The following is a 13,237-nucleotide window of genomic DNA, read 5'->3' on the forward strand; positions in this document are numbered from 1 at the left end:
AAAATGAGCAGGAATCTAAGAGTAAAAAGTTGTATGTCCGGGTGAACCCCCGCTTTAAGTAATGACAAAGTTATTGCCAAAAAAAGGCCCATAGCACAGTTAGTTTTTTCTGTTTGCCCTTAAAATCCCGCTGTATTGGGGGGTACTTATGCCCTTTTAGCGTTTTTTCCTATGCTGTGTTCCAGGTGAGTTTACAGGTATATGTGCTGAACTGCCTAAAGTGGCATTCCAATATAACCCTAACTTATCTTAAAACTTACCCCTGCCCCCTCCCAACATCCATACTATCCTGTGGAAGAAGGATCTGTATACTTACTTAATTTCAGACTGCTCTGGTCACATGATTCGGTTCCCCTGTGTCAGCTAGTGGTGGCTTCAGGGGAGAGGAGGGAGCGCCGACAGCGACTGGGCCATAGTAAGCCTATGGGTGACGTCAATGCTCCCAGGCATGCCGGACATTAAGATTTCTGTCCTCTTCCCTGTAGCTGCCATTGGCTGACACAGGGGAGATCACGTGACCGGATTGGAAAGTATATACATCTTTCTTGCACAGGTTAGTTATTATCGGTGTTACGGGGGGAAGGGAGCAGTTTTAAGATTAGTTAGATATATCCCAGAATTCTATTTTGGGATACTTGCAGACATAATAAATGTTTGGTGTTCATAAAATTCTTTGTTAAGATGGCAGCAACATGAACATTGTATCTTACTATACACAGGCAGAAGAGGAGGTTCCCAGCAAAGCCCCCTCCGTCTATTGGCTGCAGGACTGCGTCTTGTCCCTATCACCCACCAATGACCTCATGGTGATCGCCCATGAGCAGAAAGCGGTGTTCTTAGCACGTAAGATATTCATCTTTTTTTTATAAAGAATTCTTCAAGATTTGTGTTTTCAGCTTCAGCCAATACTATCGCTTCTACAACACTTTTAGCTCTAACTCCTGTGGGGGTTACCATGCAGGGCGCGCTCCTGGGTCATAAAATCGGCATCCATAGCCGCCGATTGTATGACTCGGCCCCGCCCCCCCACTGGCCTCGTCATTGGATTTGATTAACAGCAGCGGGAGCCAATGGCTGTGCTGCTATCAATCTATTTAATGAAGAGCCGATCCGCCATGGGGAGAACGACGCGGGATCGCGCCCTCAGAAATTCGGGGCTCAAGTAAGAAAAACGGAAGCTCGGGGGGCGGAGATGCAAGGTGTTTTTTCACCTTAATGCATAGGAAGCATTAAGGTGAAAAAACACGAAGCTTTACAACCCCTTTAAGCCTCGTGCACACTGGATGTTAAAATAACGTTAAAAAAAAATGGCAGTAGCTTTGCAGTGAGTTTTTCCGCCCCCCCTCTTGTCGGTGCCACCTGAACACACTGTAGCAGGCGCTTGCATGGTCTTGGCCAGCTCCGCATGAGCAGTTCCGAATCAAGTGTCATATCCATATTTTTACTGCCAACCTTTTCCTTTCATTTGCATTTGCTGGCAGGAGAAAAGTGCCAGTTTTTTACTGGCTGACAGTAAAAATTCTGACAGTTGCCAACACTGCTTTAACATACAGTCAGGTCCATAAATATTGGGACATCAATATAATTCTAATCTTTTTTGCTCTATACACCACCACAATGGATTTGAAATGAAACGAACAAGGTGTGCTTTAACTGCAGACTTACAGCTTTAATTTGAGAGTATTTTCATCCAAATCAGGTGAACGGTGTAGGAATTACAACAGTTTGTATAAGTGCCTCACACTTTTTAAGGGACCAAAAGTAATGGGAAAGATTAAAATTCATAAATCAAACTTTTTAATACTTGGTTGCAAATCCTTTGCAGTCAATTACAGCCTAAAGTCTGGAACGCAATGACATCACCAGACACTGGGTTCCATCCCTGGTGATGCTCTGCCAGGCCTCTACTGCAACGGTCTTCAGTTCCTGCTTGTTCTTGGGGCATTTTCCCTTCAGTTTTGTCTTCAGCAAGTGAAATGCATGCTCAATCGGATTCGGGTCAGGTGATTGACATAACATTCCACTTCTTTCCCTTAAACTCTTTTGGTTGCTTTCGCAGTATGCTTCGGGTCATTGTCCATCTGCACTGTGAAGTGCCGTCCAATGAGTTCTGAAGCATTTGGCTGAATATGAGCAGATAATAATATTGCCCGAAAAACACTTCAGAATTTATCCTGCTGCTTTTGTCAGCAGTCACATCCTCAATAAATACAAGAGAACCAGTTCCATTGGCAGCCATACATGCCCACGCCACGACGCTACTACCACCATGCTTCACTGATGAGGTGGTATGCTTTGGATCATGAGCAGTTCCTTTCCTTCTCCATACTCTTTTCTTCCCATCACTCATCTGTCCATAGGATGTTGTTCCAGAACTGTGAAGCCTTTTTTAGATGTTTGGCAAACTCTAATCTGGCCTTCCTGTTTTTGAGGCTCGCCAATGGTTTACATCTTGTGGTGAACCCCCTGTATTCACTCTGGGGAAGTCTTCTCTTGATTGTTGACTTTGACGCACAAACCCGACCTCCTGGAGAGTGTTCTTGATCTGGCCAACTGTTGTGAAGGGTGTTTTCTTCACCAGGGAAAGAATTCTTCGGTCATCCACCACAGTTGTTTTCCGTGGTCTTCCGGGTCTTTTGGTGTTGCTGAGCTCACCGGTGTGTTCTTTCTTTTTAATGATGGTCCAAACAGTTGATTTGGCCGCACCTAATGTTTTTGCTATCTCTCTGATGGGTTTGTTTTGTTTTCTCAGCCTAATGACGGCTTGCTTCACTGATAGTGACAGCTCTTTGGATCTCATATTGAGAATTGACAACAACAGATTCCAAATGCAAATAGCACACTTGAAATGAACTCTGGACCTTTTATCTGCTCCTTGTAAATGGGATAATGAGGGAATAACACACACCTGGCCATGGAACAGCTGAGCAACCAATTGTCCCATTACTTTTGGTCCCTTAAAAAGTGGGAGGCACATACACAAACTGTTGTAATTCCTACACCGTTCACCTGCTTTGCATGTAAATACCCTCAAATTAAAGCTGAACCTCTGCAGTTAAAGCACATCTTGTTCGTTTGATTTAATGTTGATATCATGTTGATATTATTATATGTGACTCGTCTACTATGGCAGATTTGGTCAAGTGTTGGTCTATCAGACTGTGACGTTCCTTTTCCTTGGATTTCTAGCTAAGTGGAAAGCAGATGGGAAGGGAAAAGAAGAGATACAGTATGAAGTGGTTTGGAGCGGTTCTCTGAATGCAGACGATAGGTACGTTGTGCTCAACCAACATAATGTACAGAATCAAGTCTTATTGCAGTAGCCTCAATATGGTTCCTAGAGGTGACACAAAAATGCCGCCTCCTACCCATGTTCAAAGCCGAACCTCTTAAAGGACAGGTTTATCTTATGATATCCTAAAAACCTTCTTACCGTAACCTCTAACCTATTCCAAGCTACACCCTCCCCTCATCCCCATACATACACACGTCAGGTGCCTACTTTCCTCTTTCTAATGGCCTCCCACAATGTTTACAGCTTCAGTGCAGAAATCTTGTCTGACACCGCCAACTCCTGCGCAATAACTTCACATAAAGTTGAATGCGCCATAACCACCATACCTATACCTATTGTACTGTGTTTTTAAAGCGAAGCAGCATATGCTGACATAAAATCTTCCGCCTAATTTTCCTGTGCTGTATTCTATTAAATATTTATTTATCAGATGTGTGTGTGTAAAATATATATAATATATTATATATAGCGCTGACGATGTATGCAGCTCTTTACATACTGCACAATCGTATCAGTCCCTACCCTCTGTTTTGCTTGCAGCCTAAGTTCCCTGTCTTGCATGCATACATATAAACACAAATACACACGCACATAGATTGGATCTGAATACCCTACCAGCATATTTTTGGAGTGTGGGATGAAAAAAGAGAAACTGGAAGAAACCCATGCATAGGAATAACATGTAAACTTCATGCAGATAGGGCCCTGATCGGGATCTAAACCAGGGACCTCAGTACTGCAAGGCAGAAGTGCTAACCACTAAACCTGCTGCCCATATTGACTTATAGGATTATAAATGTCAGCTGTTTGTACTGTATATTACTTTTTATGCATTCACTTAACCGCATACTATGTTGGTTGCCTTGCAGTGAGTTTATCAGCAGTGCACTATGTATCCCACTTGCAAGCCAAAAAAGGTAACTTTTGTTTAATGTCTTCCTTTTCGTCTTACACCTGTGTACAATGTTATTCTGAATTACCTGCTGTACGTAGTTACAAATGTTTTAAAAAGCGTGTGCTTTGTCCATGCAGGACAGAGCAACAGTATTGCTTTATAGTCCACATACTCCCTTTTTCATGTATTGCCTCTTTGTTCCATTAAGCTGATGGGAGCGAATAAAATACCAAGTACTTCCAGGTAATGAGGAGCATATGACTCCACTAGATCAGGGGTGTCCAACCTTTTGACCTTCCTGAGCCACATTGGAAGAAGAGGGGGTTGTCTTGGGCCACACATACTGTAAAATACACAAAAAATAAGGATAGCTGATGAGCAGAAAAAGTTGGGCAGATCACAAGTTAAAGGGGAGGTTCACCCTAAAAACGACTTTCTCTTATTACACTGGCCCCCCACATTACAATACGATTATGCCTATTAGTTTTTTTTTGATGCTGTACATACCTTGGTACAGCTAATTCACCTGTGGCTTCCGGTTTGCGAGTCCCACGGGAGTGGGCGTTCCTAACATGCTGGTGATTGACGTTTTGACAAAAAACGAGCTCCCCCCCGTCGCGTAAGCCGCATCACGATTGGCGAAAGGAGCCGAACGGCGATGCGCAGGCGCAGTATAGCGCCGATTCGCCGTTCGGCTCCTTTCGCCAATCGTGACGCAGCTTACGCGACGGGGGGAGCTCGTTTTTTGTCAAAACATCAATCACCAGCATGTTGGGAACGCCCACTCCCGCGGGACTCGCAACCCGGAAGCCACGGGTGAATTAGCTGTACGAAGGTATGTACAGCATCAAAAAAAAACTAATAGGCATAATCGTATTGTAATGTGGGGGGCCAGTGTAATAAGAGAGAGTCGTTTTTAGGGTGAACCTCCCCTTTAATGATCAATATAGATAATGTACCTATCTGAGTAATGCAACTTTTTAAAGATTTTTTTCATTAAAAAAGTAAAAGAGGGTAACAAAAAATGAGTGCAATATTTGACACTGTTTGTGATAAACTAACAAATCAATATCTGGTTTGATGGATGTAGTAGCAATTCTCAATGAATTCTCAAGGTGCTCATCAGATATTCTAGTTTGTGTGCTTTTTGCCCTTCGTGTGCTTCGTCCTTGAAAATAGTTGCTCACAAATCTAGGTGCTGCCAAAAACTGATGACATAAATAAGGTGTGATTGGGAAGTTGAAAAACGTATAAAAGTCCAGTAAAGAGACATTGTCAAATTTATCTTCAGTTAAACACACTTTTGCTAAAAAATAAAATGTTTTAAGTAAGTTGATGATTTTGTGTTGGGCCACATTCATAGCCGTCTTGGGATGCATGCGGCCCATGGACACCCCTGCACTATATGATATGGAGACAGACAGAGAGGGAGCTGACAGGCAAGAAGGTGGGGTTAAGGGGGTGCGGGCGGCAGAGGAGAGCAGGGCAGCGTATGATGGAGGGACACACTTTGACCACAGTGATCAAGGCAGAGCAGCCCTGGTTATTGTGGTCTGAGTAGAGAGGGCATACAGGAAGTGTCAGTTTTTTTTTTTGGGGTTAATAAACGCTTTAAGTGAGCAACAGAGCAGATTCTTATGCCGCGTACACACGATCGTTTTTCGGCATGAAAAAAAAACAGAAGTTTTTAAAAACGTCATTTAAAATGATCGTGTGTGTGGGCTTCACATCGTTTTTCGGCTTCTGAAAAACGACAAATTTTTTTCCGAACATGCTGCATTTTTTTACGTCGTTTTTCGTGTTGTTAAAAATGATCGTGTGTGGACAAAAATGACGTTTTAAACCCGCGCATGCCCAGAAGCAATTTTTGAGACGGGAGCGCTCGTTCAGGTAAAACTACCATTCATAATGGAGTAAGCACATTCATCACGCTGTAACAGACAAAAAAGCGCAAATCGTCTTTTACTAACAAGGAATCGGCTAAAAGCAGCCCAAAGGCGAATAGAACTTCCCCTTTAGAGTGCCGTCGTACTTGTTGTACGTCACCGCGCTTTGTTCATCATTTTTCAAAAACGATGGTGTGTGGGCAACATCGTTTTTAATGATGAAGTTGGAAAAACGTCGTTTTTTGGACATGTTGAAAAACTTCGTTTTTTTTTTTCATGATGAAAAACGATCGTGTGTACGCGGCATTAGACTTCTGGTAGCCAAACAGAGCAATGGGGGAGTGGAGGAAGGGTATGTACTGCCAGGCTGTAGTAAACAAGTTACTTTGACCTGCATAGGCAAAGCACAGCTTCACTTAAAAGAAATTATGGGGGAAATTAACAAAGAGTGGTGCAAGCACCACTCTTCTAAAGGCAGAAAATTGAGCCGATTTTGCTTCTAATTAACAAAAGGGCAGTGTTGCCAACCTACCAGATTGAAATTGACGCAACACCCAAAATTTACTGGCACAGCCAAGTTTTTACAGACATTTCCAAAAGTTACAAAATTACAGTTTTATGTGCAAATTTGAGTATTTAGGCTACAAACAAATACAATATGCAATTAGCAATATGATTTAAGGTAGATATTAAGGCAAAAAACATACTTCTTATTTTATTTTCGATATAGTAAGTAAGTAGCTCAGGGACAGGACTCAGGAGGGCAAGGCATTAGAATGGGCAGCACACACACATAAAATTGACTCTCCTAGTGACACTGACAGCAGTGTGCAGCAGCACAGATGATGAGACCTCACTGACACATCACGTCCCAGTGACAGTCTCTCTCCAAGCCAAGTGGTCTCTCCATTCTAAACAGCACTGATGGTCCCAGCCTGCATTGCTCCCATACCGCAGACCCACACACGAGGCTCTGGCTGCTACGGCTTGGCTCCATTGCACTATGACATCACATGACACACTCAGGCACCGCCTCCACCAGAGCCGCCTGATCACACTGTAGCAGGCACTCGGATGGTCTCGGCTGCCTCCGGACCAAGCCGAGCGTCACAGCCATATTTTTTACTGGCAACCTTTTACTGGCAGGAGAAAATTGCCTGTTTTTTACTGGCTACCAGTAAAAATACTGACGGTTGGCAACACTGCAAAAGGGGCACAAGCTATGTTCTACTGTTACTTCTCTGTGTTCTACACTGTGTGCCACAGCACAAAGCAGTAGTGGGAATTCCTCTGTCCATTGTGGGGAGGAAAGAGGAGTGGAAAGAGGAGCTGACGGAGATCTGCGGCAGTTTTTCTTAAACAAAACGCTTGCAACCTCTTTCTTAATGAGTCGTTGCACCCACTCCAGTTTCCAGTTTCAGGTTCACTCTGAAATAGAAACTGTTGTGGGTAGTGCAGATAAACCTAAGACGGGTCTATCTGCTTAGGTAATGTGACGCACACCACTTTAGACAGGTTCCTGCACCAGTTTTCTGGCGCATAAGCTTCGTTAATTTCCTGAATTGTTTATAAAGTTCAGCATCCTATAAGCAGTCAGTATTTGGTTCAGGAGAAGGAAAAACAGACCCTCTGAACAGCCAAGTGTGCAAGTCCTTCTTTACTCCATATTATTTTCCTGAGTCAAACATTTCTGTGCTATTAACTCTTAATTCAATGTTGGAAAAAAACTCATTTTTTTGAATTTTTTTATACTTATTGTCCTTTCTGTCCTGTATGTCAGGGCAGTCCACAGCTTTAGTCCCCTTATTCCGCATACACACGACCGTTTTTCATGGCGAGACAAATACGTTTTTTTAAAATGGTCATTAAAAACAATCGTGTGTAGGCTCCAGAGTATTTTTCTCTACGTGAAAAATGGGCATTAAAAATGTAGAACATGCTCTAATTTTTCTCGTAGTTTTTTACGTTGTTTTTTACTCAGAAGCAAGTTATGAGACGGGAGCGCTCGTTCTGGTAAAACTAGTATTTTGTAATGGAGATAGCACATTCGTCACGCTGTAACAGACTGAAAAGCACGAAGACTGAAAAGAGCGAATCGTCTCTTACCAAACTTTTACTAACACGAAATCAGCAAAAGCAGCCCCAAGGGTGGCGCCGTCCGAATGGAACTTCCCCTTTATAGTGCCGTCGTACGTGTTGTACGTCACAGCGCTTTGCTCGAGCATTTTTTTTTCCACGATCGTGTGCATGCAAGGCAGGCTTGACAAGAATCACGTTGAGGAAAAACTGTTACTGGCATCACAGTAAACTATCTGTACTTATAGTAAGATACTATCTGTATCTTACTTTGAGGAGTGTCCACTTTCTTTGAGGAGTGTCCACTTTCTTTGAGGAGTGTCCACTTTCTTTTGAGGAGTGTCCACTTTCTTTTGAGGAGTGTCCACTTTCTTTTGAGGAGTGTCCACTCTCTTTTGAGGAGTGTCCACTCTCTTTTGAGGAGTGTCCACTCTCTCTTTTGAGGAGTGTCCACTCTCTCTTTTGAGGAGTGTCCACTCTCTCTTTTGAGGAGTGTCCACTCTCTCTTTTGAGGAGTGTCCACTCTCTCTTTTGAGGAGTGTCCACTCTCTCTTTTGAGGAGTGTCCACTCTCTCTTTTGAGGAGTGTCCACTCTCTCTTTTGAGGAGTGTCCACTCTCTCTTTTGAGGAGTGTCCACTCTCTCTTTTGAGGAGTGTCCACTCTCTCTTTTGAGGAGTGTCCACTCTCTCTTTTGAGGAGTGTCCACTTTCTTGTGGCCATATAACTTTATTGTGGGCTAGTATCTCCCCATGTATGGCCTCTTTAAGTCAGCAGTGGGTTTTTCTTTTCATATTAAAAATGTTGAATCTGTGTTATATCACCGTTCCAGTAACTGACTCATGTCTGCATCTTACAGGACCTCCACCGGGAGGCCAGATTGGACTTGTATAGTTGTAGGATTCACATCTGGCTATGTCCGGTTCTATACTGAGGTTTGTACTTTTTTTTTATATTGTATTAAAAGCTTCTTAGACACAGGCATTATATTTAATCCATCTCCAGCAACAATTTTGAAACCTTTTTTGGGTTTTTATTGTTGCCTGTGTCCCAAATTTGGGATATGAGCTTAACGAGGACAACAAATGAAATTTGACAGAAGTTTTAACTCTTTCTTTCTTTGCTATAAAAGTGCTTTGATTGCTTTCTGTGTTCCCATTGGGAGAGTCAACTTACTTCTGTCTCAGACAGAGAAGCAACCTTAAAGTAGTATTAATGTCTCAATGGCCACACAAGGAACCCCTGTATGCACAGCCCATGTCTAGGGTCCACAATGGCTGCTGAAGGACACGGATCGAAAGAAGACCAACAGATACATGCAGAAGCCACAAACTACCTTTACCTCTGCATGATTGTTAACTTTAGAAATGTTTTAGGCCAGATCAGTTTCTATACATTGCTTATTAAATTTCTCTCAAACACATGAAGCAAATATTGTCTGAATATGATTCCTGTGTATTCTTACTAGAATCTTGTTATGCTTCCAAGTGTGCTTGGTATTTCTTCAAGATCTGTGCAGTAATCCAGTGTGAGACTTTCCCTCTGTGCAGGAGTGTCCTGTAATAAAGACCGGTCACTTCTGCTCTCTCTCCTTGTGCAGGGTGACTGGTCTTGTATCCGCCCCTTCCTATAGTTGTTTGCAGGAAGCCCTGTCCCTTGCATACCTTTCTCTCTGTTTGGGCTATCTCAGGACAGAGAGATCACCACCACTAAGGTAAAAATGTAATTAGCAAAGGCAGTTGATGCACAAAAGTGCATTTATATCCTTTGTGGTTATTGAGGCTTTAACCACTTAAGCCCCGGACCTTTTTGCAGCTAAATGCCCAGGCCAGGTTTTGCGATTCGGCACTGCGTCGCTTTAACAGACAATTGCGCGGTCGTGCGACGTGGCTCCCAAACAAAATTGGCGTCCTTTTTTCCCCACAAATAGAGCTTTCTTTTGGTGGTATTTGATAACCTCTGCGGTTTCTATTTTTTGCGCTATAAACAAAAATAGAGCGACAATTTTGAAAAAAATTCAATATTTTTTACTTTTTCCTGTAATAAATATCCCCCAAAAACATATATAACATTTTTTTTTTCCCTCAGTTTAGGCCGATACGTATTCTTCTACCTATTTTTGGTAAAAGAAATCGCAATAAGCGTTTATCGATTGGTTTGCGCAAAATTTATAGCGTTTACAAAATAGGGGATAGTTTTATTGCATTTTTATTATTATTATTTTTTTTTACTACTATTGGCGGCGATCAGCGATTTTTTTCGTGACTGCGACATTATGGCGGACACTTCGGACAATTTTGACACATTTTTGGGACCATTGTCATTTTCACAGCAAAAAATGCATTTAAATTGCATTGTTTATTGTGAAAATGACAGGTACAGTTTGGTAGTTAACAACAGATGGCGCTGTAGGAGTTAGGGTTCACCTAGTGTGTGTTTACAACTGTAGGGGGGTGTGGCTGTAGGACTGACGTCATCGATCGAGTCTCCCTTATAAAAAGGATCACTCGATCGATACGCCACCACAGTGAAGCACGGGGAAGCCGTGTTTACATACGGCTCTCCCCGTTCTTCAGCTCCGGGGAGCGATCGCGACGGAGCGGCTATAAACGAATAGCCGTGCCGTCGTCCCGGATCGCTCCCCGAGGGAATCCGCACGCAGCGGGGGGGGGGGGGGGGTTGCGATCGGACCCCCCACCCGCTAGAAGGCAGGGACGTATATATACGCCCATCTGCCTGTCCGTGCCATTTTGCGGACGTATATAGTCGTGCGGCGGGCGTTAAGGGGTTAAAAACTATTAGCTAGATTCAGGTAGGGGCGCGCAACTTTAAGGCGGCGTAGCGTATTGTATTTACGCTACGCCGCCTTAAGTCAGAGAGGCAAGTACTGTATTCACAAAGTACTTGCCTCCTAACTTACGGCGGCGTAGCGTAAATGCGGCGGGCGCAAGCGCGCCTAATTCAAAATAGGCTGAGGGGGCGTGTTTTATGATAATTTCGTTTGACCTGACGTGATTGACGTTTTTTTGGAACGGCGCATGCGCCGTCCGCCTACATTTCCCAGTGTGCATTGCGGCTAAGTACGCCGCACGGTCCTATTGATTTCGACGTGGACGTAAATGACGTAAATCCCTATTCAGGGACGACTTGCGCAAACGACGTAAAATTTTCGAATTTCGACTCGGGAACGGCGGCCATACTTTAACATTACTATTCCAACTATTTGATGGAATATCTTTAGGCCTGATAATGCGTTACGTAAACGGCGTATCTGTACTGCGTCGGCCGGGCGTTCGTGAATAGGCGTATCTAGTGATTTACATATTCTACGCCGACCGCAATGGAAGCGCCACCTAGCGGCCAGCCTAAATATTGCACCCTAAGATAGGACGGCGCAAGCCGTCGTATCTTAGATAGGTTTAAGTGTATCTCTGTTTAAGAATACACTTAAACTTGGGTCGGCGCAGATTCCGAGTTAGGTCGGCGTATCTACTGATACGCCGACCTAACTCTATGTGAATCTAGCTATAAACCTCCAGTGCTGAGGCATAAGTCACATAGGGGGTTATTTACGAAAGGCAAATCCACTTTGCACTACAAGTGTAAGCTACAAGTACAAAGTGCACTTGAAATTGCACTGAAAGTGCAGTCGCTGTAGATCTGAAGGCGACATGCAAGGAAAGTAAAAAACAGCATTTTAGCTTGCACATGATTGGATAATAAAATCAGCAGAACTTCCCCACATTTCAGATCTACCCCTCAGATTTACAGCGACTGCGCTTCAAAGTGCAATTTCAAGTGCACTTTGCACTTGTAGTTTTCACTTGTAGTGCAAATTGGATTTGCCTTTCGTAAATAACCCCCATGGTCTCTGCTAGCGCAGGAATCACAGAAGGTAAAATTATTTGGACATAAACTGTGTTTACTTCCTTGCTTTCATTTTTTCCAGACTGGAGTGCTGCTTCTTGCCCAGCTTTTGAACGAAGACCCAATCCTGCAGCTAAAATGCAGAACTTATGAAATACCCAGGCACCAGGGAGTGACTGAGCAGGTACTACAATGGCAGATGATGTACTTTTCTAAAATAGAGATCAGGGATTTTTTAGTGTCAGCAATGTAATTCTTGGTAAATAGTTGTCAAATCTTTTTTTTTTATATACATACTAGCTGAATACGCGGCGTTGCCCGGTCTTCCTATCTTAACCTTTTGGGGAGGAAAATCATAGTAATATAAATATACCCATCTTTTATATAAGGGTGTAGGTAAGAGTTAATGTAACTGTCATATATTTTTATTTGGCATATAAGTAATATGTGTAGCAGGTATTATTGAAATATCTCCAGGCGTACAGAAGTTATGTGGGAACATACATTTCCCATTGATTTGCATGGGACTTTAAACAAAAACCCCGACCCTCACAAATGGGGGAAGTTAAGGGATAAATTAACTATCCTATAGTTTAAGTGGACATATAAGTAACATGTGACCAAGTGTTATCGAAATATCTACAGCCGTTTGGAAGTTATGAAGTAACATGTATTTCCCATAGAGTTGAATGGGACTTTAAAGGAAAACCCCGACCATGGCAAATGGGGGTGGGTAAGGGTTAAACCACCTATCCTATGTTTGTTGCTGACATATAAGTAACATGTGTGCCAAGTTTCATGTTAATATCTTTAGCCGTTTGGACGTGATGCTGGAACATACATACACACGTTGAGTTTTATATATATATAGATAGATTCAATCCATTAGCACTGCTACCACTAATATCACTGTGATAGTGTTTATTACTGCGATAACAAAAATGATCGTGATATATTACTGCTGCTAGATGTTTAGGGTTGGTGTTGGGGGCTAGGTTTGGTTTAGTTATGTTTTTGGGAATTAACCACTTCCATACCGCAGGCCGTCATATGACGTCCTTGGCTTTCAGTGGTGATATCTGAATGATGCTTGCAGGCATCATCCATAGTTACATAGTAGGTGAGGTTGAAAAAGACAAGTCCAACCTATGTGTGTGATTATATGTCAGTATTGCCTTGTATATCCCTGTATGTTGTGGTCTTTCAGGTGATTATCTAAT

The 13,237-nt window shown here is 42.8% G+C and overlaps 1 protein-coding gene across 1 annotated transcript in view; it reads left to right on the forward strand.

The window, feature by feature from the left end:
• RAB3GAP2 (RAB3 GTPase activating non-catalytic protein subunit 2) overlaps positions 1-13,237 on the forward strand; it is a 149,384-nt gene that overhangs the window by 33,345 nt on the left and 102,802 nt on the right. Inside the window, exons 3-7 of the mRNA XM_040351419.1 lie at positions 720-843; positions 3,190-3,271; positions 4,165-4,212; positions 9,010-9,085; positions 12,100-12,201. Coding sequence (XP_040207353.1) covers positions 720-843; positions 3,190-3,271; positions 4,165-4,212; positions 9,010-9,085; positions 12,100-12,201 — 432 coding nt within the window. The remainder of the gene's footprint in view (positions 1-719; positions 844-3,189; positions 3,272-4,164; positions 4,213-9,009; positions 9,086-12,099; positions 12,202-13,237) is intronic.

This window comes from Rana temporaria, chromosome 4 (genome assembly GCF_905171775.1).
Source record: "Rana temporaria chromosome 4, aRanTem1.1, whole genome shotgun sequence".
Classification (NCBI taxonomy): Eukaryota; Metazoa; Chordata; class Amphibia; order Anura; family Ranidae; genus Rana; species Rana temporaria.